General features: G+C 46.8%; 1 protein-coding gene across 1 annotated transcript; it reads left to right on the top strand.

The window, feature by feature from the left end:
* The first annotated feature begins 345 nt into the window (after positions 1-345).
* Positions 346-27,202, top strand: Tmod2 (tropomodulin 2). The gene is made up of 10 exons (XM_048332164.1): positions 346-412; positions 7,948-8,129; positions 9,308-9,464; positions 10,635-10,757; positions 15,165-15,251; positions 15,771-15,901; positions 16,800-16,907; positions 22,297-22,440; positions 25,417-25,561; positions 26,568-27,202. Exons 2-10 carry the CDS (start codon positions 8,004-8,006, stop codon positions 26,600-26,602), a joined length of 1,056 nt encoding a protein of 351 aa, XP_048188121.1. The 5' UTR covers positions 346-412; positions 7,948-8,003; the 3' UTR covers positions 26,603-27,202.
* The last annotated feature ends 425 nt before the right edge of the window (positions 27,203-27,627 follow it).

Below are 27,627 nucleotides of genomic sequence, written 5' to 3'. Positions count from 1 at the left end.
TGGTGTCCAGTTGGGTACCCCGGGACTGGGGAAAGGGGAAGCCCCTCCCTCTCCCCCTCCCTCTCCCCCTCCCCCTCCCCTCCCCCTCCCCCTCGCCCCCGCGTGGCCTTCGCGCGCCGCCGAGAAAACTACGCTTCCCAGGCTGCTCCGCTGCCGCCGCCGCCGCCACCGCGCGCCCGCCGCCGCCGCCACCGCCGCCGCCGCGCCCGGACCCGGAGCCGCCTGTTGATTGCCGCGCTCGCCCCGGGGCTACGGCGCCGCCCCGGGCTCACCATCCCTCCCCCCCACCCACCCCCCCTCCCCGGGATCCGTGACTTCTCCCAGGGTGACGGACGGATCGGCGGACGGGCGGACGGACGGACGGCCGGCCGGGCCCGCGGCGCCGCCGGCTGTGGGATGGGCGCGCGGAGCGGTGAGCGCGCGGGGCTGAGGGTGGCGGAGGCTCGGCCCGGGGATTTTTTTTTTTCTCTTTCTTTCTTTCTTTCTTTCCCGGGGAGTCTGTGGGGGTGAGGTGGGAGGGGGATAGATGGGGGCTGCGCGTGTGTGTATGGGGGTAGGGGGGAGGAGGGGACGCCCCGCAAGGCGGCTCCGCAGCCCTCCCGCAACCCGGCGCGGAGACGCCCGCCGCAGAGGGCGCGGTCCCGGGTCCGCCCCGGCTGCAGGGCTGAGCGGTGTCTGCTACCATTATTATTATTATTATTATTATATATTTTATGTCCCCGTTCCGCTGTGTTACCCCCCCCCCCATTCCTGCCGTCGTGGGGTGGCGGGAGGCGCACCCCAGGGGCCTTATGCGTGGAGATGGGGCCCGGGCCGCCCCGCCGGCGTCTTTCCCTGCAGAGCCCGGAGCTGTCAATCACGGGGCTGGCCGGAGCCGCCCGGGCCCCTGAGGACCAGGCATGTGTACGTGTGTATGTATGTGCATGTTATGTGTATGTGTATATATATGTGTGTGTATGTATACGTATATATCATTTTTTTCTGATTGAAATAATGGTTCTGCGTGCCCTCCTTAGGCTTCCTAAAATTATCCCCTTGCCTTGCAGAAATAGAGGCTGGTCCCCTCCCCCCCCCTTTTTTTTAAAAGGCACCTAATGTGTTCTTTCCCCCCCCTCTTCTTCTCTTACTGACAAGTATTCCAAGGTAGGAAGGTGATGCCTTGCAAATGCAAATTAGCCATGAAGAGGGGGCAGCTGGCACCGCTGCGCCTGTGCCCATTAAATGTCTGAATCACGCGGTGCTTCCTCCGACACGGAAGGGGGAAAGAACATCCGCAGGAGATCATTTGATCATTTTAAAACCTGGCTGTCATCATTGAGGAGCAAGGGGGACCCTGTCTTCTTAGCTTCCTTCTCCATGCAAACAGGGGTGGGGAGGACAAGTAAAATTACTTAGGACTCGCTTTTCTTCAGGGAATTGATCCCATGAAGGTACATATATTTAACATCATTACAAAATATTTTAAAAATTACAAAAAGCAGGCAGCTCCACCCTAGTTAGGAAGAAAGATTTTTATTTTTAGGGCTTAAACACACACACACACACCATATTTAAACCTAAGAGCGATTTCTTCTATGTATTCTCTAGCCCTGTGAGATCCATTTGTGTTTCAGTAATGGGTGGACTGCAATGTGCTGGGGTTTTTGTTGTTGTTCTTTCTATTCTGGAGGATGAAATCAGCAGATGAAGCGTTAGTAAGTGCCCTAGGGCTGGGCCTGAGCTGTCAGATGTGATCTGTAAGAAGGCAGGAGAAAGCTCCAGCCAGAAGGAAGCACAGTGTGGTGGGAGAAAGTGAAGATGCGCACTGATGGTTATTGTTTGAAAACGAAATAGACCATACAAAGAATAAGACAAGCCCCAAACCAGCCAAATGCAAATCCTGACTCCGCAGTTCATTCAAGCAAGAACTCCTCAACTACTACAGAACCTTTGAGTGGAAGATTGGTGGGAGCAAGATTCCTCCCTCCCTCCCTCCCTCCCTCCCTCCCTCCTTCCCTCTCCCCCTTCTCTCTCTCTGCCTTCCTTCCTTCCTTCCTTCCTTCCTTCCTTCCTCTTTCTTCCAGAACTTGGGTTTTGAAGGGCCTCTTACTGGGTTGATGCTTTACAACTAGAGCCAGGCCTCCAGACCAGCTTGTTGCTAGTTATTTGGGAGAAGGAATCTTAGAGGGTTTATTTCATGTGTATGTGTTGTTTTTACTCAAGTTGGCCTCAAACTTCAATCCTCCAGATCTCAGCCTCCTGAATAGCTAGATTTACAAGTGTGAGCCACACTTGCCAAGAGGGCACAGGATTTTTGCATTATTTCAGAGTACTCATCACAGGTTACTTAGGGAGATTATGTTGTTACCATGAAGAGATTAGGAGGTCATCGCCTTAACCAAATGATTTGTTAAGATGTGTTATAAGTCTCCTGTATAACATTCCCCACCAACGGTGATTCGCACCTGTAATTCTAGCTACTCAGAAGGTGGAGATCTGAGAATCACAGTTCAAAGCCAGCCCTGGCAGGAAAGTGAGATTCTTATCTCCAGTTAGCTACCAGAAAACCAGAAGAGCTGTGGCTCAAAGTGGTAGAGTGGTAGCTTTGAGTGAAAAAGCTCAGTGACAGCACCTAGGCCCTGAGTTCAAGCCCTATGACTGACAACAACAACAACAAAAAATTGGAGATGGGCTGGGGATATAGCCTAGTGGCAAGAGTTCCTGCCTCGGATACACGAGGCCCTAGGTTCGATTCCCCAGCACCACATATTCAGAAAACGGCCAGAAGCGGCGCTGTGGCTCAAGTGGCGGAGTGCTAGCCTTGAGCGGGAAGAAGCCAGGGACAGTGCTCAGGCCCGGAGTCCAAGGCCCAGGACTGGCAAAAAAAAAAAAAAAAAAATTGGAGATGATTGGGGAAATTCAAATATAGAGTATGTTAGATGGTCTTGCTAATTTTCCTCAATGTAGAAAGAATATTGTACTTACGTTGGAGGCTGGCCTTTGTCTTTGGAGACGTGTGTCTTGGAGGTGACCACTTTCTTTGTCTTTGGAGATGGGTGTCTTGGAGGTGACCACTTTCTTTGTCTTTGGAGATGGGTGTCTTGGAGGTGACCACTTTCTTTGTCTTTAGAGATGTGTGTCTTGGAGGTGACCACTTTCTTTGTCTTTGGAGATGTGTGTCTTGGAGGTGACCACTTTGACACTTAGAATTTCCAGTCAACTCAGGAAAGAAACCTTCAAGGTGACTGAGCAAGCTCAGGGTGTAGCAAGCACAGCAGGATGGTAAGAGCTGGAGAGCCAAGAGCTATGGTGGCTCACACCTGTAATCCTAGCTACTCAGGAGGCTGAGAACTGAGAACCATGAGTCAAAGCCAGCCCTGGCAGGCAAATCTAAGCCCCTCTCCAGTTAACCAGCAAAAAGGCTAGAAGTGGGAGTGTGGCTCAAGTAGTACAGGCACCAGAGAGCCAGCATTGAGTTAAAAAGCTAAGCAAGACTGAGAGGCCCCATAAGAGATCCCATCCCCTAGCACCCACTTCAAAGTATTGCAGTACCCAAAAGAAATTGGTTCCCGGGCCCTCCCATCTGCAGATCTCAATCTCTTATAATATGGCCTAGTGTTTGCATTCTCCCCTGTGCTATAAATCATCTTTGATTACTTATACCTAATACAGAGGCATGCTACGTAATTCTTGCACTGCTATTTAGAGAATAATGTCAAGAAAAGAGAATGTACATGATGGATTTTGTTTGTTTTTCTCTGGGGCTTGAACTCAGAGCCTTATTAGTCAAGCATTCTACTAGCTACTAGTTACTAGTTATTCTTCTAGTCCCTACAGTTTTTGTGGGTTGTTTTTTTTCTTCCAGTTCTAGGGTTTGAACTCAGGGTCTTGAGCTTGCTCAGCTGGTGCTCTACCACTTGAGCCATGCATCCGGCCTAACTTTTTGTTGGTTATTTTGGAGACAGAATGTCTCAGATTTTCCTGCCCGGGCTGTCTTTGAACTATGATCCTCAGATCTTACCATCTCCCGAGTAGCAGGGATTACAGGCATGTGCCATCAGCGCCTGGCTTTGGCTCTTGGCTTTTGCAGGAGCAAAGGCTGCCTTGATGCTTGTTGCATCTAATTTTCACCTTTTACAGTACTATAAACGAAGTAGGAGAGGGAGAAGCAAATAAAACCTCTCTTGATTGCATTTTCCCCTGCTCAAGCCTTGAATTTCTGGGTAACAGGAAGAGCTATTTAAGGGCCAGAGACACCCGCCCCCCTCCCTTTCAGCTCAGGTCCTATTTTCCATGAGCCTAGGCGGCTCTGTGCGCATGCTCAGTTGGGCTGCTGGCCGGCTGTGTAGGCACGTGTCTCATCCCGGTGCGTGCCTCAGATCTGGTTGCGCAGGGAGTGCTTGCCATGGGACAGACACGCTGCGGGAGGAGAGGCTGCAGCTGGACAAACTTTCCATTGCAGCATCCCTGACGGGAGGAAAACAAATATGAATGCCCGGCAGGGCCTGGGAAATGGGGGGGGGGGGTACATTCCAGCCCTGAGCTGGAGAACAAAATAACTCCTCTCACCCCCACCCCACAACACAGATTTGCCTTTAACAGCGATGAAAATGTTCCATTCTTCTCCGTAGTGGATCTATGTTTGCTTCAAGGTTAAAAAATTGTAGCCCACACCAGTGACTCACGCCTGTAGTATTAGCTACTCTGAAGGCTAGGATATGAGGATTGTGCTTTGAAGCCAGCCTGAGCAGGAAAGTCCAAGAGACTTTCTGTTGTTGTTTGTTTTTTACTAGCCCTGGGGCTTGAACTCAGGGCCTAGGCTCTGTCCCTGAGCTGCTTTTGCTCAAGGCTGGCACTCTACCACTTGAACCATCAGGCCACTTCTGGCTTTTTCTGTTTATGTGGTACTGAAGAATCAAACCCAGGGCTTCAATGCATGCTAGGCAAGCACTCTACCACTAAGCCACCTTCCCAACCCCCTCCATGAGGCTTTTTTATGTTCAATTAATCACCAAAAAAAAAAAAAAAAAAAAGCCAGAAGTAGAGCTGTGGCTCAAGTGGTAGAATGGCAGCTTGCAGAGCTAAGGGACAGCTCCTAAGCCCCAGGTTCAAGTCCCAGGACTTGTGTGTGTGTGCGCACGCACACATACACACGCACACTACCTTTGTTCTCACTCTTCAAGTTCAACTTGTGCTCTAAGGGAATATGAGGATTTTTTTGGTCTCCTCTAGCTTTGAGAGTTGTTAGTACGCTAGTCTAGGATCACCTTGATGACTTAAGTATGTCTTTCTCTGATGATCTGTAAGCTCAGCTAATGCCGAGTGTCATGGTTTATTCACTGATACTGTTCCAGCAACATCTGGAAAAGATCCGTTTTGAATAAGTATTTGTTGAATGAATATACTAACCTATGAATATAAAGAATTAACATGGACTCAGGCACCAGTAGCTCACACCTGCAATCCTTTTTTTTTTTTTTTTTTTTGGCCAGTCCTGGGCCTTGGACTCAGGGCCTGTCCCTGGCTTCTTCCCGCTCAAGGCTAGCACTCTGCCACTTGAGCCACAGCGCCGCCTCTGGCCGTTTTCTGTTTATGTGGTGTGTGGGGAATCGAACCTAGGGCCTCGTGTATCCGAGGCAGGCACTCTTGCCACTAGGCTATATCCCCAGCCCCCACACCTGCAATCCTAACTACTCAGGAGGCTGAGGTCTGAGGATCTCCATTCAAAGCCATCTGAGTGACTTATCTCCAATTGACCAGCCAAAAGCCAGAAATGGAGGTGTGGCTCAAGTGGTAGAATGCTAGCCTTGAATGAAAAAGCTAAACAAGAACACAAGGCCTGAAGTTCAAGCCCCAGTCCTGGCAAAAAGGAAAAACAGGAGAGGAACCATCAGTGTTATTTGGTTGGATGGCAAAGGCCTCACTCACCTCTGGCATCTGCTGTCCAGTGGAGCTGGATCTGAGCCCAGTTCCAAGCAGAGCACAGGCCATGAGAACAGGGCGGGGCATTCCGTGTAGTTCTCTCTGCCAACTTCCCATGGAGAAACACAGGATGCTCACAAACTACACAAGAACATTTACACAGAGGCCATTGGATTTGTCGGATATCATCAGCTCTGAGAAATATCACAATTTCAGAGAGTTATGTGTGGCACATTGTGCATTTTTTTTCTTTTTTTGCCAGTCCTGGGGCCTAGACTCAGGGCCCCCGAGCAACTGTCCCTAGCTTCTTTTCACCCAAGGCTAGCACTCTACCACTTGAGCCACAGCACCCACTTCTGGCTTTTTCTGTGTATGTGGTGCTGAGGAATCAAACCCAGGGCTTCATGCATGCTAGGCAAGCACTCTACCACTAAGCCACATTCCCAGCCAAATGTGTGTTTTTGATGCTATTAAACAGGATATTATTTTCTTCTTTTTTTGTGTGTATGCTGGTTCTGGGACTCCAACTCATGGCCAGGGCACTGTTTTTGCACTTCATGTGCTCAAGACCAGTACTCTACCACTTGAGCCACAGCTCCACTTCCTGCTTTTTAGTGGTTAATTGGAGATAAGATTTCCCTGTCTGGGCTGGCTTCAAACCTCAATTCTCAGATCTCAGCTTCCTGAGTAGCTAGGATTACAGACAGGTGTGAACCATTGGCACCCAGAAAACTATGTCCCCGCCCCCTCCCTTTGCCCTCCCTGCCCTTTCTTTCCCTCACTCTCTCCCCATCTTCCTCCTTCAAACCCGGCAGAGCCTCTCTCATTCTAGCAAGCTCTACCATTGGGCTATATTATAGCCTTACAAGTCCTTTTTCTTTGCTTTTGCTAGAACATAGAAATTGAAGCTTACAAGAAGATTAGCTGGGTGCTGGTGGCTTATGTCTGTAATCCTAGCTACTCAGGAGGCTGAGATCTGAGGATCATGGTTCAAAGCCATCCCAGGCCACAAAGTCTGTGAGACTCTTATCTGTAAAAGAAAAACAAAACAAAACAGAAGTAGCGCTGTGGCTCAAGTGGAAGCATGCTAGCCTTGAGCAAAAAAAAAAAAAAAAAGCTCAGGGACAGTGCCTAGGCCCTGAGTTCAAGCCTCAGGACCAGCACCAAAAGACAAAGTGAACTGAAGGAAATGAGAATAGAAATGCAGTGGCAGATAGAGGAAGAAAAGAAAAAAGTAGCATGGTCATGTGGGAGCGTTTTGGAGTGTCACTTGGTCAATTTTCAGGGCAGTTACTAGGCAAAAGCTTTCTCATTGGGATCTCCCAAACTCTCTTTCCTGAATGAACCCCATTTTGTATTCTTCACAGCTCTCTCTCTCTCTCTGTAAAGAGGCAAGTGTGTGGCTCACAACTGCCTTACAATTACGGCATTGTTGATGGCTGTTTTGCTCTGGGAAAGGAGGGAAGGCAGGGCAGCCTGGTGGAAAAGCACTCAGTACCCTGGGCCCAGAAAGCCAGGCATGCACATCCCAAATCTGTGACCTGTTTCCCCATGGGGGCCACCTTTATCTGAGTCATCACTGGAAAATGGGGAATCTAGGGGGGCCAGTCTCTGAGCAGGCCTCCTTGCAGATACCCCATAAAGATCAGAATTACTTAGCCAGGTGCCTGTGGCTCACACCGGTATGTCTAGCGACTCAGGAGGCTGAGGACTGAGGATCACGACTCAAAGCCAGCCCAAGCAGGAAAATCTGTGAGACCACCAGTGAACCACCAGAAAACCAGAAGTGGTGCTGTGGCTCAAAGTGGTAGAGCTCTAGCCTTGAGCGAGAAAGCTCAGAGACAGTGTCCAGGCCTTGAGTTCAAGCCCCACAACCAACAACAAAAAAAAAAAAGATCAGAATTATTGGCCTCCCAGATGGGCAAGTCTGACAACAAAAAGGAATATTGCCTTTCAGTGTGTTGGTCTAAAAAAATCTCCGTAACAGGAAGTCCTGTTGGTGAATCTTAGACAAAACTTCCAACAGTCTGTCTGTGTCATTGGCAGTGGTGTGAAGGCCTACTTTGGAAGTGCCGGGTGTGAGAGACAGCACAAGAACCAAGATGGCACTCCCCTTTCAAAAGGAGCTGGAGAAATACAAGAACATCGATGAAGATGAGCTTCTTGGCAAACTGTCAGAGGAGGAGCTGAAACAGTTGGAAAATGTCCTAGATGACCTTGATCCTGAGGTGAGTGACATGGAACCAGAATGGGGTGGCGAGGGAATGGCCCAGCGTGGACCTCTCAGGCAGCTTGACTCCCTCAACTCTGAGTGTGAGTTCTGTATCCTTCCTTCCTTGGTCCTTGGTCAGTTGCTTTGACAAATTCATGGAGAAGTATGCAAATGTATTTCTCAACCACCAGTTTCATGTGAATGAAGAGTAGATTTTTCCCCCCATTAATTGAGGGAAAAACTAATGTTATTTAGGGAAAGAAAGGACTTCCAAAGCTATCTAATAACCTCATTTTTTTTTTTTTTTTGGCCAGGCCTGGTGCTTGAACTCAGGGCCTAGGCACTGTCCCTAAGCTGCTTTTGTTCAAAGCTAGTGCTCCACCACTTGAGCCACAGTGCCACTTCCAGCATTTTCTGAGTATGAGGTACTGAGGAATCGAACCTAGGGATTCATGTATGCCAAGCAAGCACCCTACCACTAAGCCACATTCTCAGCCCCTCAAATATATATATTTTTAACCTCAAATACTTTTTTTTCTTTGGCCAGTACTGGGACTTGGACTCAGGGCCTCTCACTCTCCCTTAGCTTTGTCACTCAAGCCTGGACATTCTACCACTAGAGCCAATACCTCTACTTCTGGTTTTATGGTGATTAATTGGATGTATGAATCTCATGGATTTTTCTGCCAAGGCTGGCTTCCTTAGATCTCAGCCTCTTGAGTAGTTAGGATGACCATGCTTGTCTGGCAAAAAAGGGCTGGGAATATGGCCTAGTGGCAAGAGTGCTTGCCTCGTATACATGAGGCCCTGGGTTCAATTCCTCAGCACCACATATACAGAAAATGGCCAGAAGTGGCGCTGTGGCTCAAGTGGCAGAGTGCTAGCCTTGAGCAAAAAAGAAGCCAGGGACAGTGCTCAGGCCCTGAGTTCACAGCCTAGGACTGGCAAAAAAAAAATAAATAAAAATAAAAAGTCTTTGCTAGTCCATTGTCAATTAACTAGCAAAAAGTAGACTGGAAGTATGGTTCAAGTAGTAGAACACCAGCCATGAGCAAGAAAGCTGAGCTAGAATGCAAAGCCCTGAGTTCAGCCCTGGTACTAGCACGCATGTACACACCACACACACACAAAGAAGTAAGAGAGAGTCAGTTCAACAGACATCCTTCCTTTCTGCTCACACTTCTGTCTTGTCAGAGTGCAACACTTCCGGCTGGATTCCGGCAGAAGGACCAGACACAGAAAGCAGCCACTGGCCCCTTTGACCGGGAGCACCTCCTCATGTACCTGGAGAAGGAGGCTTTGGAACAGAAAGACAGGGAAGACGTTGTGCCCTTCACTGGAGAAAAGAAAGGTAAGGAAAGCTACTTTTACTATATTGCATTGGAGAGGGGCCTGATTTCAATGTTGGACCTGAGCTGATGAACTGGATACCCTATCTTAAAACATTGTGGCTAGCCAGGCACCGGGGGCTTATGCCTGTAATCCTAGCTACTTGGGAGGCTGAGATCTGAGGATTGTGGTTCCATACCAGCCCCTGTAGGAAAGTCTATGAGACTCTTATCTCCAATTAACTACCAGAAAACCAGAAGTGGCAGTCTGGCTCAAGTGGTAGCATGCTAGCCTTGAGCTGAAGAGCTCAGGGACAGTGCCCAGGCCCAGAGTTCAGGCCCCACAACCAACAACAAGAATTATGGCTGAGCTGGGTATTAGTTCACACCTATAATCCTAGCTACTCAGGAGACTGAGATCTGAGGATCATGGTTCAAAGCCAGCCCAGATAGCCAAGTCCATAAGAATCTTATCTCTGGTAAATCAGCAAAAAGCTACAGCTCCATTTTCAGTTTCTGGGGGGTTGATTGGCCATAAGAATCTCTCTAGGAGGGCTGGGAATATGGCCTAGTGGTAGAGCGCTCACCTCGTATACATGAAGCCCTGGCTTCGATTCCCTAGCACCACGTATATTGAAAACGGCCAGAAGTGGCGCTGTGGCTCAAGTGGCAGAGTGCTAGCCTTGAGCAAAAAGAAGCCAGGGACAGTGCTCAGGCCCTGAGTCCAAGGCCCAGGACTGGCAAAAAAAAAAAAAAAAAAAAAAAAAAAAAAAAAAAAAAGAATCTCTCTAGGGCCAGGCACCAATGGCTCACACCTATAATACTAGCTACTCAGGAGGCTGAGATCTGAGGATCACAGTTCAAAGCCAGACTGGGGCTGGGAATGTGGCTTAGTGGTAGAGTGCTTGCCTAGCATGCATGAAGCCCTGGGTTCAACTCCTCAGTACAACATAAACAGAAAAAGTGGTGCTAGGGCTCAAGTGGTAGAGTGCTAGCCTTGAGCAAAAAGAGGCTCAGGGGCAGTGCCCAAGCCTAGAGTTCAAGCCCCAAGACAAGCAACTAAAAGTCTCTTTGCTTTATCTACCCAGACTGGCTTTGTACCTCGATCACCCATCTCAGTCTCTTGAGTTGCTAGGATTACAAGCTTGAGCCTGTAGGCCTACATAATACGTTGTTTTTCTTCTAATTTAAAGGGAGAGTTTTCATCCCCAAAGAAAAGCCTGTGGAAACTCATAAAGAAGAAAAAGTGACGTTGGACCCAGAACTAGAAGAAGCTTTGGCCAGCGCCTCTGACACTGAACTCTATGACCTGGCGGGTGAGTAGTCTTCCCCATCTCTGTCCCTGTCCCCAACCCCCTCCCCCCAGGGACTTCCAGGCAGCTCCGGCTTCTCCTGCCCACTCAGCCATAGTGTAGCTGTAAGACTTGATGCGGTGACTGAACTACTCTGAAACACTTTGCTGTAAAATGCACACCTAGTGCCCATTCTACAAAATGGCTACCAACAAAAAAATTATGGGAACTTAACAGGTAAAAAGACAGCCCTTGGGCTGGGAATATGGCCTAGTGGCAAGAGTGCTTGCCTCATATACAGGAAGCCCTGGGTTCGATTCCTCAGCACCACATATATAGAAAATGGCCAGAAGTGGCGCTGTGACTCAAGTGGCAGAGTGCTAGCCTTGAGCAAAAAGAAGCCAGGGACAGTGCTCAGGCCCTGAGTCCAAGCCCAGGACTGGCAAAAAAAAAAAAAAAAAAAAAAAAAAAGACAGCCCTTTTGCTTCCCAAGAACTTTCAGATTAAATTGGTTTTTATTCTTTGTTGTATTCTAAATTTTTTTTCTGGTGTTTGGGTTTTGTTTTTCTGCAGTGTGTGTGTGTGTGTGTGTGTGTGTGTGTGTGTGTGTGTGTGTGTGTGCGCGCATGCCTGTGTCTATGCACAGGTGCACCAGTACTGGGGCTTGAATTCAAGGCCTAGGCACTGTTCCCTTAGCTTTTTTCACTCAAGATTGGCATTCTACCACTTGAACCACAGCTCCACTTCTGGCTTTTTTGCTGGTTAATTGGCCGTAAGAGTCTCATGGACTTTCCAGCCCAGACTGACTTCCAATCATGATCCTCAGATCTCAGCCTTCTGAGTAGCTAGGATTACAAGTGTGAGCCACCGGCTCCTGGGTAAAGCACATTTTCCTTCCTTCTGGGATGATGTCAGTAGATGAGGTTAATTTCATGTGTTTGAGCATCCCTGGAGAAGTGGTGTCACCGAGGTTGGGGGAAGAGGGACTTGGCAGGCAGGGAGTGGCTTAGCCATGTGGTTTCTGTGGAGAGATCCTCTTGGTTACTGCTACGCCCGAGGGTTGTCCGTGATCTCTATTGCTATTGGCTGAAGGGAGAATGCAGGGTGGGACTTAAATTCCCAAGAAAATGCCTGAGGGAAAGAAAAAGAGAGAAACACCAATCATTCCAAAGATGCTTGATCCTTGAATCCATAGAATCAGAGATGATCCAGCTGGAGTTCTGATCTGTGGGTACTCAGCCTCCCTCCCCTGTCTGGGATTCCCTAAGAATTCAGGAGGGGAACCTGGCTGCAGATGGAGTGATCTGCTCTAGAGTGACTCTTTCTGGAAGATTGGGAGAAGCTGTGGAAGTAGATGGCCAGTAGCCACCGAGGATTAGATAGGAAGTGCCAAAAGGCAAGCCTGTTAATCTCAGGGGAATGGTAATTACTCTCTTAAAACAGAGCATCTCAGGCTGGCCTATCTTGATGTGGTTTCCAACCAAGGCTAGCTCTTAGCTACAGTTGTCTAGAGATTAGTTGAAGCAGCCAGATTGGAGCAGGGTCGTAGAGGCAGAATTCACAGGAAAACTATAAAATGAAAGTTACGGGCTGGGGATATGGCCTAGTGGCAAGAGTTCTTGCCTCCTATACATGAGGCCCTGGGTTCAATTCCCCAGCACCACATATACAGAAAATGGGCAGAGGGGGCGCTGTGGCTCAAGTGGCAGAGTGCTAGCCTTGAGCAAGAAGAAGCCAGGGAAGGTGCTCAGGCCCTGAGTCCAAGCCCCAGGACTGGCCAAAAAAAAAAAAAAAAAAAAGAAAGTTACAACGTAGAGTCAGGGATGATGGCTTGTGCTTCTATTCCCAGCCACTTAGGAGGTACAGAAGATCTTGATTTGAGATCAACCAGGGCAAAACTATTAATGAGATTCTATCCAAAAATAAAAACAGTCCCAGCGACTCAGGAAACTCAGGCAATAGGCTTGTGAATTTGAAGCCACCTGGGCTACCTAAATGAAACCCTGTCTCACACAATAAAACAATGAAACAACGGAGCTAACAATGAAGATTAGCTTAGCTGTTACATGAACAATGGACTCAGGCATTTAGTTATTTCCCAAGCTACACAAGTGTGTGACAGGATTCAAATTCTGAGTGACTGCTCTATTATTTTTTTTTTATTAAAAAATTTTTGTTGGTCATGGGGATTGAACTCAGGACCTGGGAGTTATCTCTGAGCTCTTTAGCTCAAGGGTAGCACTCTTCAAAGTGGTCTTTGAATCACAGTGTCACTTCTAGTTTCCTGGTGGTTAATTGGAGGTAAGAATCTCACAGGCTTTGCTTCCCAGGCTGGCTTTGAACTGGGATCCTCAGATCTTAGCCTCCTGAGTAGCTATGATTACAGGCATGAGCCATCAGCACCTGGCAATTCTATAATAATTATTAACAATTCTAGTTGTACCTGAGGCCTTGCATATGCTAGACAAGCACTCTACAACTGAGTTCCGTCCACAGCCCTTAGCTTTTTTGAGACAAAGACTTGCTACATACTCAAGCTGGCTTCAAATTCTCTATCCTTCTACCTCTACCTTCCAAGTGCTGGGATTACAGGCATATACCACCATACCCATCTGGCTTTAACTCCTTCCTGTTTGTGCTGGCTCTAGCCATTTTCCATTTCTTCCTTGTGCTGATTCCTTCCTTTTCCTTTCTAATATGTAGCTTACAGTAGAGTGGATGGGGACTCAGAAGTCCCGGCTTTTCACCTGGGATTTCCCCCAGCAGGGGGAAATCTGTTTCAGCCTGTCCCATTGTGATTTCCTGTGTGCTATACTGCCCCCTAGTGACAGTTCAACATAGTACAGGAGAGTGACAGCATGCTCGGTTGACCTTGTGCTGCTAGGTCAATATTCGGCTCCACCCTGGGATTCTGAGGATGGGAAAGGAAACTCCTGTTGCACTGAGAGATGGAGAGGACCACCATGTTTCTGTTTGTGCCACTAATACATGGAATGATTAAGCTGGGCGCCAGTGACTCGTACTTGTAATCCCAGCTACTCAGGAAGCTGAGATCACAGTTTGAAGCCAGCTAGGGCAGGAAAGTCTATGAGGCTCTTCTCTGCAATCAATCACCAAGAAGCTGGAAGTAGAGGTGTGGCTCAACTGGCAGAGCATCAGCCTTGAGGGAAGGAGCTAAGGGACAACACCCAGGCCCTGAGTTCAAGCCTAATACTAAAAAGAAAAAAAGAATTATAAGGCCAGGTGCTGGAGGCTCACTCTTATAATCCTCCCTACTCAAGTGGCTGAATGACCCCCAGATGATCACAGTTGAAGCCAGCCCAGGCAGACGAGTTGTGAGACTCCATCTCCAATGAACCAGCAAAAATCAGGGCTGGGGGCTGGGAATGTGGCCTAGACTGCTTGCCTAGCGTGCATGAAGCCCTGGGTTCGATTCCTCAGCACCACACATATAGAAAAAGCCGGAAGTGGCGATGTGGCTCAAGAGGTAGAGTGCTGGCCTTGAGCAAAAAGAAGCCAGGGACAGTGCTCAGGCCCTGAGTTCAAGCTCCGAGACTGGCAAAAAAAAATATCAGGGTTGGAGGTGTGGCTCAAGTGGTAGAGCATCAGCTTAGCAAGCTCAGCTCTGAGTTCTAGCCTAGTACTGCTAATAATAATAATAATAATAATAATAATTTAAAAGAATTATAGAGCCAAGAGCTGGTGGCTCGCTCACACCTGTGATCCTGGCTACTCAGGAGGTTGAGATCTGAGGATTGCAGTTCAAAACCAGCCTGGGCAGGCACATCTGTGAGACTCTTACCTCTAATTAACCACCAGAAAACTGGAAGTGGCTGGTAGAGCACCAGCCTTGAGGTGAAGAGCTCAGGGACAGCTCCAAGGCCCAGAGTTCAAGCCCCACAACTGACCAAAAAAGTAAATAAAAGAATGATAGAGAAGCCTCAAGGCCCTACGGCTGGTCCTGGGGTGGGATGGAAATCGAGATCCTATCTGAAAAGTAACCTAGAGCCAGAAAGGCTTGAGGTGTGGTTGAGGTGATAGAGCACTTACCTAACAAACTAGGGATTTTTTTTTTTTTTGCCAGTCCTGGGTCTTGAACTCAGGGCCTGAGCCCTGTCCCTGGCTTCTTTTTGCTCAAGGCTAGCACTCTACCACTTGAGTCACAGTGCCCCTTCTGGCCTTTTCTATATAAGTGGTGCTGAGGAATCGAACCCAGGGCTTCATGTATATGAGGCAAGCACTTTTGCCACTAGGCCATATTCCCAGCCCCCAAACTAGGGATTCTTGAGTTCAAACCCCAGTGCTATTAAAGGAGGTATGGGGGGTGGGGGGGGGGAGAGAGAGAGAGAGTTATTCAAGGGTAAATTAGTGTGAACATGCTGATGAGTTTCTCTGAAAATAATGCTTCCCCGTTGTTGGTTTGGTTTTTAGCTGTGCTTGGAGTCCACAATTTGCTCAACAATCCAAAGTTTGATGAAGAAACAACCAACAGCAAAGGCGGCAAGGGGCCCGTGAGGAGTAAGTCGTGTGGGATGGGGGACTTTGAGGAGGAGGGAGGCCTGTTGCCTCTTGGGGGATCATTGGGCTCAGAACAATGAAGCCAGAGTGGAGAAGCAGAAAATGGGCGGGGGGGCGGGGCGGTTATGTGGTGGTTCTCAGTCTCAGTACAGCTAATGGCAGCCCATTGGCTTTCCCAGAACATACTTTCCTAGTAGGATTGTTCTGTGAAAAGAGGAAAATCACCAAAAAAAAAAAAAATGTTGCATAGGAGTGAATTCTCGTGGCTCACACCTATAATCTTAGCTATTCCAGAGACTGAGATATGAGGCTCGCAGTTCAAAGCCAGCCTGGACAGAGCTCTTATCTTCAGTTAAACAGGAAAAACTGGAAATGGAGATATGGCTCTATTGGTACAGTACCAGACTTAAGTGGGGGAAAAAAAATGAGAGCATAGGGCCCTGAGTTCAAGCCCTACTAGCAGCATACAAAAAAAAAAAAAAAAGATAATAATAAAATAATTTAAGAATTGTGTTTTAGATGTGGTCAAAGGTGAAAAAGTAAAGCCAATATTTGAAGAACCACCCAATCCCACGAATGTAGAAGCCAGTCTGCAGCAGATAAAAGCCAATGACCCCAGCCTGCAAGAAGTCAACCTCAACAACATCAAGGTATGTCCCTGTGTCTGCCTCAGCCGAGCGTGAAGTCAGCTGACTGATGCTCGACTTTCACACAAAATGGCAGTCTCTTGTAGTCACTGATTCTGTGACAAGATACCCCTCTAAAAAGAAGTTGGGGTGGTGGCTGGGAATATGGCCTAGTGGTAGAATGCTTGCCTAGCATACATGAAGCCCTGGGTTCGATTCCTCAGCACCACATATATAGAAAAAGCCGGAAGTGGTTCTGTGGCTCAAGTGGTAGAGTGCTAGCCTTGAGCAAAAAGAAGCCAGGGACAGTGCTCAGGCCCTGAGTCCAAGCCCCAGGACTGGCAAAAAGAAAAAAAAGAGAAACTGAAGTGTGTTGAATATGTGCATAATTCTTAAGAGATTGTGTCCAATGCCCTTATTGGACACTAGGTGGTGCTACTGTCTTAGGATAATATAACCTCAGCCACCTAAATATATACTGTATGGTATTTAAAAGATGTGGAAGGGCTTCTAGTGTAACTTAGTGGTAGGGCACTACACTGATACTTAATTATGTAATATATAATATCTTGGGTTTGATCAGAAAATCAAAACAGTAAAAAGTTGTTCTTTTTTTTTTTTTTTTTTTTTGGTGGCAATTCTGGGGCTTAAACTCGGGGCCTGGGTGCTATCCCTGAGTGCTCAAAGGCTAGCGCTTTACCACTTGAGCCACAATGCCACTTCCGGTATTCTGGTGGTTAACTGGAGATAAGAGTCTCGCAGACTTTCCTGCCTGGTCTGGCTTTGAACCGCAAATCCTCAGATCTCAGCCTCCTGAGTAGCTAGGATGACAAGCATGAGCCCCAGGGACCTGCCAATGTTTCATGTTGGGACAGGTATGCTGTACAATCGTTATCCACTACCCCTGTCTTCTGTTCCCTAGAACATTCCAATTCCAACCCTGAAGGAATTTGCAAAGGCCCTGGAGACCAACAGTCATGTGAAGAAGTTTAGCCTGGCTGCTACTCGCAGCAACGACCCTGTGGCCATTGTGAGTAAAATGTTGAGAAACACAATTTGAAGCTGTGTAACTCACTGGAGACTCTTTGTAAGTTGTTTTCTCTAGTAACAATCTGTAGATCTGTTAAATTCATTTATTTATTTATTGTTGTGCTCATATTGAGGCTTAAACTCAGGGCCTGAGCACTGTCCCTGAGCTTTTTTTGCTCAAGGCTGGCACTCTACCACTTGAGCCACAGCTCTACTTCCAGCTTTTTAGGTGATGAACTGGAGATAAGAGTTTCATGGGCTTTCCTTCCTCTACTGGCTTGGAACTGGGATCCTAAGGTCTCAGCCTCCTGAGTAGCTAGGATTATAGGCGGGAGCCACCAGGGCCTTCCTTTGAAACTGTTTTTTTCAACAGTTATGTGTTGAAAGCCTATGCTGTGACAGGAACTAGAATTTTTTTTTTTTTTGGTAATACTTTTCAGGTTAATTTGACTGTTTGGAAACATCTACAGTAACTTCTCTGCACTTCAGTTTCCTGAGAATTGCGGTTTGCTGATAGGATCAAATGAATGCCTATTCACCCAGAACCAGTTAACACGTCCTGCCATAATTGCTGTCCTTCAGGGTTCAGAGAGAAAGCCTGTTGGCCGTATGCCAAGATGGATTGCTAGGGTCCAACCCATATCTGGCTGAGCTGAGCCCAGACAGTTCCTGTGTCCTTCTCAGGAAAGAATGTTCCTACAGATGGAAAAAGTGCTTCATTACAGGCATTCGAGATGTTTGCCTGTGAATTTTAAAAAGCTTCAAGAGACTTTTCTATCTAAAGTTCAAACCCAGAGCCCAACACGAGGCTTCTAGAATTGTCTTGAGCGGAGACCAAGGGGTGTGGATGATATCATGTCTATACAGAGGAGATGACTAAGGCTTAGGGAAGTTGAGTAACTTCACTAAGAAATGCACAGCATGCAAATGGAAGCCAGCTGTACTGACATCTGGGCCACCATACCCCAAGTGCCACACAACGCAGAGTGGCTGAAGAATGTGCATGAAACTTGTCCCCGCTGAGGGACAGGGGACAGAAAAGATCCAAAAGTAGGGGGAAAAAAATACTATCATTCCTAACCAAGATGCCACAAAAAGAAAATCAAGAATTTAGGATAGCACTGTCTAGTAGAAATAAGTGGAAGACTAAGTGGTAGAGTGCTTGCCTAGCATGCACGAGGTCCTGGGCTCTGACCCGCTCTGCATAAGAAAGGAGAAGAGAGAACCATGCTGTGGTGGCTCACACCTGTTTGTTTGTTTGTTTAATTTTGTGCTTGAACTCAGGGCCTGAGCCACTGTCCCTGAGGTTCTCAAGGCTTTTCAAGGTTTGCACTCTTACCACTTGAGCCACAGCGCCACTCCTGGCTTTTTCTTACTTAGGTGAGAGCTCCACTTCAGGCTTTTTGGTGGATCAAAGTCTCAAAGACTTTGCTGCCCAGGCTGGCTTTGAACTAGATTTCTCAGATCTTAGCTGGCATTACAGGTATGAGCCACTAGTGCCTGGCTTCATACTAAGAGAGAGAGAGAGAGAGAGAGTGTGTGTGTGTGTGTGTGTGTGTGTGTGTGTGTGTGTGTGTGTGTGCTGGTCATGGGGCTTGAACTCTGGGCCTGGGCGCTGTCCCTGGGCTCTTTTTGCTCAAGGCTAACGCTCTACCACTTGAGCCACAACCCAACTTCCGGCCTTTTCTGTGATTAGTTAGAGATACAAGTCTCACAGACTTTCCTACCCAGGCTGGCTTTGAACTGTAATCCTCAGATCTCAACCTCCTGAGTAGCTAGGATTACAGGAGTGAGCCACTGGCACCTGGCTCAGACTTAACCACTTTTCAGAGGCTCAGCAGCTATGAATTTCAGGTAGCTACCATCTAAATAGCCCAGAAAATATATTTCCATACAGTCTTATGAAGTACAGAAAAGAACATTTCTCTTTAAAAATGTTTTTCTACTCAATTATTTGCAGAACACTTAGGAAATCTAGTCTCTGTTTTATCAACATTCTTATCCCTGGCACACAGAATAAATGTTCAAATATTTGTTGAACTGAAGTGAACTTGGGTCCTACAGCCCAGGGTTATGTTTGGCTGAGTCTCCCTAGGTTTTGTTCCGAATGATAAAAGTATTTTCTCAAGTTTAAAGGAAATTAGCAAGGTCCTGGCTGCCTGCTGGGAGATCCTCCAATTTTTATTTTTTATTTTTGTGCAAAACCCGTTGCTGTGACATTTTATTGTTCTAACACCAAAAGAAAATCCCAAAGCTTGCTACATTCCTTTCTGGTATTCGAATTAAAATGTGTATATTTGGGGCTGGGATGTAGTTTAGTGATAGAGCACTTGTCTGGCAGATATAAAGCCCTGATCCCTATAATAATAATAACAACAACAGCAACAACAATAATAATGCATTTAGCTGGGTACTGGTGGCTCATACCTGTAATCTTAGTTACTCAGGAGGCTGAGATCTGAGGGTCACGGTTTGAAGCCAGCCTGGGCAGGAAAGTCTACGAGACTCTGGTCTCCAATTAACTACCAGAAAACCAGAAGGATCGCTGTGGCTAAAAGTGGTAGAGTGCTAGCCTTGACACAAAGAGGCTCAGGGCCAGTGCCTAGGCCCTGAGTTCAAAAAAATGTGACTGTCAAAAAAATAGTCCTAATGCATTTTTTTTTATTTTAAAAGACCAAATGCGAAGTATTTACATGGCACACCATACTTGTGGCTTTTTTTTTTTCTTTTTGCTGTTGAAGAAATTGTGTGACACATACAAAGACTTCCAAATTTTCTCTTCAGAAGCCATTTGACAGTGTCTAGAGGGGTGTGTGTGTGTGTGTGTGTGTATGTGTGTGTGTGTGTGTGTGTGTGTGTTTTATGCCAGGCTTGAAGTCAGGGCTTTATCCTCTCACTTAGCTTCTATGCTCATAAGTGGCACTCTACCACCTGAGCCATACCTCATGTCTAGCTTTTGTCATTTTTTTTTTTGGCCAGTCCTGGGCTTGAACTCAGGGCCTGAGCACTGTCCCTGGCTTCTTTTTGCTCAAGGCTACCACTCTGCCACTTGAGCCACAGCGCTACTTCTGGCCATTTTCTGTATATGTGGTGCTGGGGAATCGAACCCAGGGCCTCATGTATATGAGGCAGGCACTCTTGCCACTAGGCCATATCCCCAGCGTAGCTTTTGTCATTTTATCTTTATTATCTTAAAGTTGTACAAAGGGGTGACCATTCAGCAAATCAATTTATAAGCACAATGCATCTTAATTGATAACCCCCCACCTTTTTTTTTTTTTTTGCTGGTTAATTGGAGATTTTAAAGTCTTTACTGCTCAGGTTGGCTTCGAACCATGATCATCAGTTCTCTGTTACCTGAGTACAGGATTTCAGCTGTGAGCTGACTGTACCCAGCTTGGAGATGTTTTGGGGTATCACAACTAGAAGGGGTGCTGTTGATGAAGGTCTCAGAGCTACTACTAAATAAATACTCTGTAGTCCCAGAGACTACCTCCCCTAGCAAAGACTCCCCAAATGTCCATCATGTTGAGGTTGAAAAACCTGTTCCCCTGTTGAATTCCTTCTCCTCTTCATTCTTCTTGTCTTTTCCACCATAAAAAGAATTAAAATAGTTTTAATACTTCCTTATTTCACTCCCTGAAAGCAGTTTGCTTTTCTTTCGTCCTGTTTGTGGTCTTTGTGATTTGATTTGCAGTGGCTGTAGTCAATCCTGCCTGGGAGGATCACAAGAGAACTACTTTGGGGACTCTGATGAGTGTCTGTGGGTGCTACACCAAGTGTTGCTCTTTGCTTAAAGTCCTAGAGGCCTTTCTAATGTTCAGTCAAGGAAAGAAGCCAAGAGTATACAGAAATGTATCAACTTGGGGGATGTAGGGATGTTTGTTTCTTTTTGCTGGTCCTGGAGCTTGAACTTTGGGCTTGAGCACTGTTCTTTTTTTTTTTTTTTTTTTTTTTTTTTTTGCCAGTCCTGGGCCTTGGAATCAGGGCCTCAGCACTGTCCCTGGCTTCTTTTTGCTCAAGGCTAGCACTCTGCCACTTGAGCCACAGCGCCACTTCTGGCCGTTTTCTGTATATGTGGTGCTGGGGAATTGAACCCAGGGCTTCATGTATACAAGGCAAGCACTCTTGCCACTAGGCCATATCCCCAGCCCTTGAGCACTGTTCTTGAGCTTCTTTTTGCTCAAGGCTAGCACTCTGCCGCTTCAGCCACAGCACTACTTCTAGTTTTTTCTGTGGTTAAGGGATAAGAGTCTCACAGACTTTCTTACTTAAGCTGGCTTCAAACTGTGAACCTCAGATATCAGCCTCCTGAGTAGCTAGGATTACAGATGTTGTTAGCCACTATACTTTGCTGTGTGTGTTTTGTTCCCTGTATGGTTTATTGTCCTGTTTCAGTCTGCTTGATTTTCCTCTTTCTTGGTGGTATTTTTCAACTATGTCTGTGGTTGCCCATTCCTATGACTGAGCAGAGAGCAAGGTTAGTTTGTATAAGCCAGGCCCGTTTCTTCTCAGTTGGATATTTTTTGACATAGGGTGAGATTGGGTCTCGTTTTCTATCCTGACACATGACTGGACCACAATCCATTTACTTTAGGATTCCTGACATTTCTGGGAACACACTCAGTGCCACCTAGGCCACCTTCTCTCCATTAAGACGGGTTGTTGGCTGGGTGCTGGTGGTTCACGCCTCTAATCCTAGCAACTCAGAAGGCTGAGATCTGAGCATCATGGTTCCATACCAGGCCCAGTAGGAAAGTCCGTGAGACTCTCATCTCCAATTAACCTCCAGAAAACCAGAAATGGTACTATGGGTGAAAGGGGTAGAGCACTAGCCTTGCGTGAAAAGAGCTTAGGGATATTCCTCAGGCCCTAAGTTCAAGCCCTATGGCCAACAAAATAAATAAATGAATGAGTGAATGAACGAATAAATAAAAGATGGAGTTGTTGATTTTTATGCCCAGATAGCCCTAGAACTTTGAGCCTCTTAATTTCAGCCTACCCTGTGGTTTAGGATAAAGGCACCCAGGTATGGGTTGAAGTGGGATTTCACAAACTTTTCTGCTTGGGCTGGCTTCAGACCATAGCTCTTCAGCTCAAGGCTAGTGCTCTACCCCTTGAGCCACATTGCCACTTCCGGTTTTCTGGTGGTTAATTGGAGATGAGAGTCTCACGGACTTTCCTGCCCAGGCTGGCTTTGAACCATGATCCTCAAATCTATGTCTCCTGAGAAGCTAGGATGACAGGCATGAGCCACCAGTGCCTGGCTAGGAAGGTTTTCTTTATGTGTGGTTAAAAAAAACAAAATCTGTTCTTTATTTGGAGGTGTGAGGGGTTCACTGAAGCAGTCTTTAGACACTCCAATTCATTGCTTATTTCTGCATGTTTAGGCTTTTGCAGATATGCTGAAAGTAAACAAGACCTTGAAAAGTCTAAACGTAGAGTCCAATTTTATTACGGGAACTGGGATCTTGGCTCTGGTGGATGCACTGAGGGAAAACGACACGTTGACCGAAATCAAGATTGACAACCAGGTAAGGAAGAGGCAGCATAAGGGCACACAGGGAGGGGTGGATACGCATGCTCAGTTGGGGTTTCTGGGCAGGAAGAAAGGGCACAGATGTTCATGCACAGAGCAGCTGAGACGCAAAGTTGTACTGTGACTCCTCACGCTGCTCTTGGTTCTCCTGGAAATTTTCACAACTTGCTTCATGGCAACAGGGCATATTATCAATTAAACAGTGCACAGTGAATCAGCCTGAGACCTGAAGACACACACACACACACACACACACACACGCACACACGCACACACACACTATGATGGCAGGCAAAGAGGGTTCAACCATCATCACCTTCTCTTTTAGTGTGACTCTCAGTCCAGTGCTCTCTCAGCCTTGCTTTTCCTTCTCTCTGGGACTCTGGCCAAATGGAGGAAGCAGAGGGGACACTTCTTATCTACTCCCCAGAAATTTCTTGTCTTTGGTTGAAAACTGCTAGAACAGGAAGAATAGATCCAAAAGGCAGACCCAACCTCATGCAGTCTTGCTGGCTGCTGAGAACCTGTCAGAAGGAGCCAAGGTTCTAGATGATGATCTGGTTTAAAGTAGCAGGACACACCCTAAGTGGGATCGAAATCTTCTCTACCACTGCATTCCTCCAGTCTCCCGTGCTCAGCCAAAGCAGCACTGCCACTTTCTGTAACTCCCAGACCTCATCCCTGGCAGGAATAGTCTGTGAGGCTGTTATCTCCAATTAACCTCCAAAAAGCCAAAAGTGGAGCTGTAGCTTAAGTGGTAAAGCACCAGCCTGGAGTGAAAAAAGCTAAGGGACAGTGCCCAGGCCCCAGGCCCGGCACCAAAACAAACAAACAAAAAAAGCTGGCGCCAGTGGCTCAAGCCTATAATCCTAGCTACTCAGGAGGCTGAGATCTGAGGATCATGGTTGAAAGCCAGCCTGGACAGAAAAGTCCCCAGGAGGCTCTTATCTTCAATTAACTACTCAAAAACTAGAAGTGGTAGAGCGCTAGCCTTGAGCAAAAAAAGCCCAGGGACAGTACCCAGGCACTGAGTTCAAGCCCCGTGACTAACAACAACAAGAAAATAAAGTCAATTTCCTCTCTGGTGTGTGAATTTGAAAGAAAATAATCTCTCAACTTTCTCGGTTGGATAGCCCCTGAAGTCCACAGCTGGCTATGTAAACCAGAGAGGCCTAAAGCGTGTTCCCTTCCTCCAAGGCCTGTACCACCTCCTAAGGCCTGCTGAGGCTGCAGGCCACTGGGAGTGAACTCTGTGATGTAGACTGAGGAAACCCCAGGGAGAGTGCTAAAGAAATCTGAGCAGAGGAAAAAAATTAGTTTTAAAAAAGTGACTTGAGGGGCTGGGGATATGGCCTAGTGGCAAGAGCACTTGCCTTGTATACATGAAGCCCTCGGTTCGGTTCCCCAGCACCACATATACAGAAAATGGCCAGAAGTGGCGCTGTGGCTCAAGTGGCAGAGTGCTAGCCTTGAGCAAAAAGAAGCCAGGGACAGTACTCAGGCCTTGACTTCAAGCCCCAGGACTGGCAAAGAAAAAAAAAAAAAGTGACTTGAAGACACATGCCTAAACTTTGGTTTCTTTTTTGTGTGGGTTGTTTTTTAAAATTTGCTGATTCATTAATTTTTTAAAAATCCAACATTTTGCCAGAAGTGTGTGGCTCTCGCCTGTAATCCTAACTACTCAGGAGGCTGAGACCTTAGGGTGGCAGTTCCAAGCCAGTAGAGGCAGGAAAGCCCATGAGACGCTTATCTCCAATTCAGCACCAAAAATGTTGGAAGTAGAGCTGTGGCTCAAGTAGTAGAGTGCCAGCCCTGAGCAAAAAAGCTCAGGGACAGTGTGCCCAGGCCCTGAGTTCAAGCCCTGGGGCGAACACACACATAAAAGAAAGACCCAGACTGAGAAAGATATGTCTTCTCTCCATACAACTTCCTCTTCCCACACCCTCTTTTTTTGAATGTGATGTGTTTTTTGTTTTTGTCTTTGTGTTGCTAGTAGGACTTGAACTCTGGGCCTGGGCACTCTCAGATTTTTTTCTCTCAAGCTTGGTGATTCATTAGACTCTGTTGAAAGAAAATGGTTGATGATCTTTAATAAGTTTAAGTATAATTTCCAAAATAGGAAATTCGACAATTAAATTAATTACTGTAAGACAGTTTCATCATTTAAAAGCATGTCTGGAGATGATGGGCCTCTAATCCCAGCTACTGAGAAGGCAGAGATTGGGAAGATCATAGTTCAAGTCCAGCCTGGACAAAATGTTAGGAAACCTCCATCTCTACAGACAAGCCAAGTCTCCATGATGGCTCATGTCTATAATCTCAACTACTTTGGGAGGTGTAAGGAGGAAGATCAAGGTCTCAGGATGCCTTGGACAAAAGCATGAGACCCTAATTGAAAAATAACAAAAGTAGCAAAGGGCAGGGGCATAGCTCAAGTGGTAGAGTGTCTGGAGTTCAAACCTCAGTTTTGGGCTGGGAATATGGCCTAGTGGTAGAGTGCTTGCCTCGTCTACATGAAGCCCTGGGTTCGATTCCTTAGCACCACATATATAGAAAAGGCCAGAAGTGGTAGAGTGTTAGCCTTGAGCAAAAAGAAGCCAAGGACAGTGCTCAGGCTCTGAGTTCAAGCCCCAGGACTAGCAAAAACAAAACAAAACAAAAAAACATCAAACCTCAGTTTTGATCACAGAAAAAGAAGAAGAAAAAAGACCCTGTGTTTAAAATCTTTTTTTTTTGATGCCTTAGAAACACCACATATCTTAATTTACTTTAACACTACTTTTGTAGTCACTTTACCCTTCACAAATGATCTGCTTAGTTTAGATTCAGCTCTCTGTCTGGATTTTGCCTCTAGTCAAGAAGCGGGACATAAATGACACTATAGGAGAAAAATAGTTTTTTTTGCCTCTTGGTACACACTAACGCTTTCCTCTTTCTTCCGGGTGGTCCTGTGTGTTGCACCTGCCACCAGAGGCAGCAGCTGGGAACCGCTGTGGAGATGGAGATGGCCCAGATGTTGGAGGAGAATTCCCGGATCCTCAAGTTCGGATACCAGTTCACCAAGCAGGGGCCTCGGACCAGGGTGGCAGCCGCCATCACCAAGAATAATGACTTGGGTAATGCAATCCTGACAGGCGCTGGTGGCATTGGGGAGAGCAAGTGGCGTTTTCACTTGTCCCCTTCAGACACACCTCAGATAGCACACCCCGGCCCTGGCTGTCTCCCAGCCCTTCGTCAAAGCCACATTATTTTGCACTCACAGGAGTCTTTGTGTTCCAAGCAGTCGTTAAGATTTCCACATAGCAGACTGGCCGCAGTGGCTCACGCCTGTCATCCTAGCTACTCAGGAGGCTGAGATCTGAGGATCACGGTTCAAAGTCAGCCCAGGCAGGAAAGTCCCTGAGACTCTAATCTCCAATGAACCACCAGAAAACTGGAAGTGGTGCTGTGGCTCAAGTGGTAGAGCACCAGCCTTGGACAAAAGTGCTAAGGAACAGCACCTAGGCTCTGAATTCAAATCCTGGTACTGGCGCGCGTGTGTGCGTGCGCACACACACGAGAGATTTAAATAACTTGTATCTTTGTGTTATATTTGGTTTTGTGTGTCTGGATTTTTTTTTTTTGGGCGGGGCGGGGGGGGCGGTTCATGGGGCTTGAGCTCAGGGCCTGGGCACTGTCCCTGAGCTTTTTTGTTCAAGGTTAGTGCTCTACCCCTTTGAGCCACAGCTCTACTCCCTCTTTTTTCTTTTTTCTTTTTGAGTGTTTTCTTGGAGAGAAGAGTCTCGTGGACTTTCCTGCCCAGGCTGGCTTCAAACAGTGATCCTCAGATCTCAGCCTCCTGAGTCAGTAGGACTCCAGGCATGAGTCACCAGCACCCAGCATACATCTGGAATTTCCAGAAATATCCCTTTCAACCTTTTTTTGGCCAGTCCTGGGGCTTGAACTCGGCCAGAGCTGCTTTTGCTCAAGTCTAGCGCTCTACCACTTGAGCCACAGCGCCACTTCAGGCTTTTTCGTTTATGTGGTACTGAGGAGTCGAACCCAAGGCTTCAGGCATGCTTGGCAAGCACTCTACCCCTAAGCCACATCCCCAGCCTCAAGCTTTTTCTGTTTCTTACTTAGTTCGTAAGAAGAGAGTTGAAGGAGACCGAAGGTAAATGTCTGTGGGAAGAGGGAACGTTTCACCACGCAGCTGTTGGCAAGCGGAACCAAACTCCTCTCCTCTCCATGGGACCATTTGATCAAAGGTCACTTATTTCCGTTAACCATACAACTAATAATTTAATTGCTACTCTTTGCGACCATGACTTATTTATATGGGATTCTTAGTGTTTTTCTCACTCCTCTGTACCTCTGGCATTTTGTACAAGGGGATGGATGTAGATCGTGGACAGTGGTGACCCTGAAAAATGACTTTAGTCACTGTCCTACAAGATTATTTTTGCTTTGTCACATACACTATGTGTTTGTAACTGTGATTGTGGTAGAGACCTATCTCTGTTTACACGCATAGCTCTGAGTTAGGCTCAATATTCACAAAGTGTTCAGCTTATCACATAAGAAGTTAGTATTGCCAATCTTCCCCTCAGGGAGAAAATTGTGACCTATTTAGCACAAATTCTCCCCTCAGATGCCCACTTGATTGAAGATGAAAGTTATTACTGTCATAAATAAGAAAACATTGTGACTCTTTAAAGCCAGGCACTAGTGGCTCACACCTGTCATTCTAGTTACTCAGGAGGCTGAGATCTGAAGATCCTAGTTTAAAGCCAGTCTAGGCAGAAAAGTCCAAGAAACTCTTATCTCCATTTGACCAGTAAAAAGCCAGAGGTGGAAAGTATGGATCAAGTAGTAGAGTTCCAGGCTTGAAGAGAAAAGCTAAGCAAGAGTAAAGGTCCTGAGTTCAAACCCCAGTATTGGCACCTAAGACAAAACATAATACATGCAGCATTTGAAAATGGATACAAATTGTTTATTAACCCACAAAGATACTTTCAAGCCAGACCCAAAAATAGCAAAATGAATTCTTACATCTACCATGACTGACTCCTTAACCTAAATTAAATCTTTCATATGACTCTAATGGATACTTTTTGTTTTGTTCTTTGCCAGTCCGGGGGCTTGGGACTCAAGGCCTGAGCACTGCCCCTGGCCTCTTTTTGCTCAAGGCTAGCACTCTACC

Source organism: Perognathus longimembris, chromosome 23 (genome assembly GCF_023159225.1).
Source record: "Perognathus longimembris pacificus isolate PPM17 chromosome 23, ASM2315922v1, whole genome shotgun sequence".
In the NCBI taxonomy this organism is placed as follows: Eukaryota; Metazoa; Chordata; class Mammalia; order Rodentia; family Heteromyidae; genus Perognathus; species Perognathus longimembris.
This window is presented reverse-complemented; position numbering and strand designations above follow the sequence as displayed.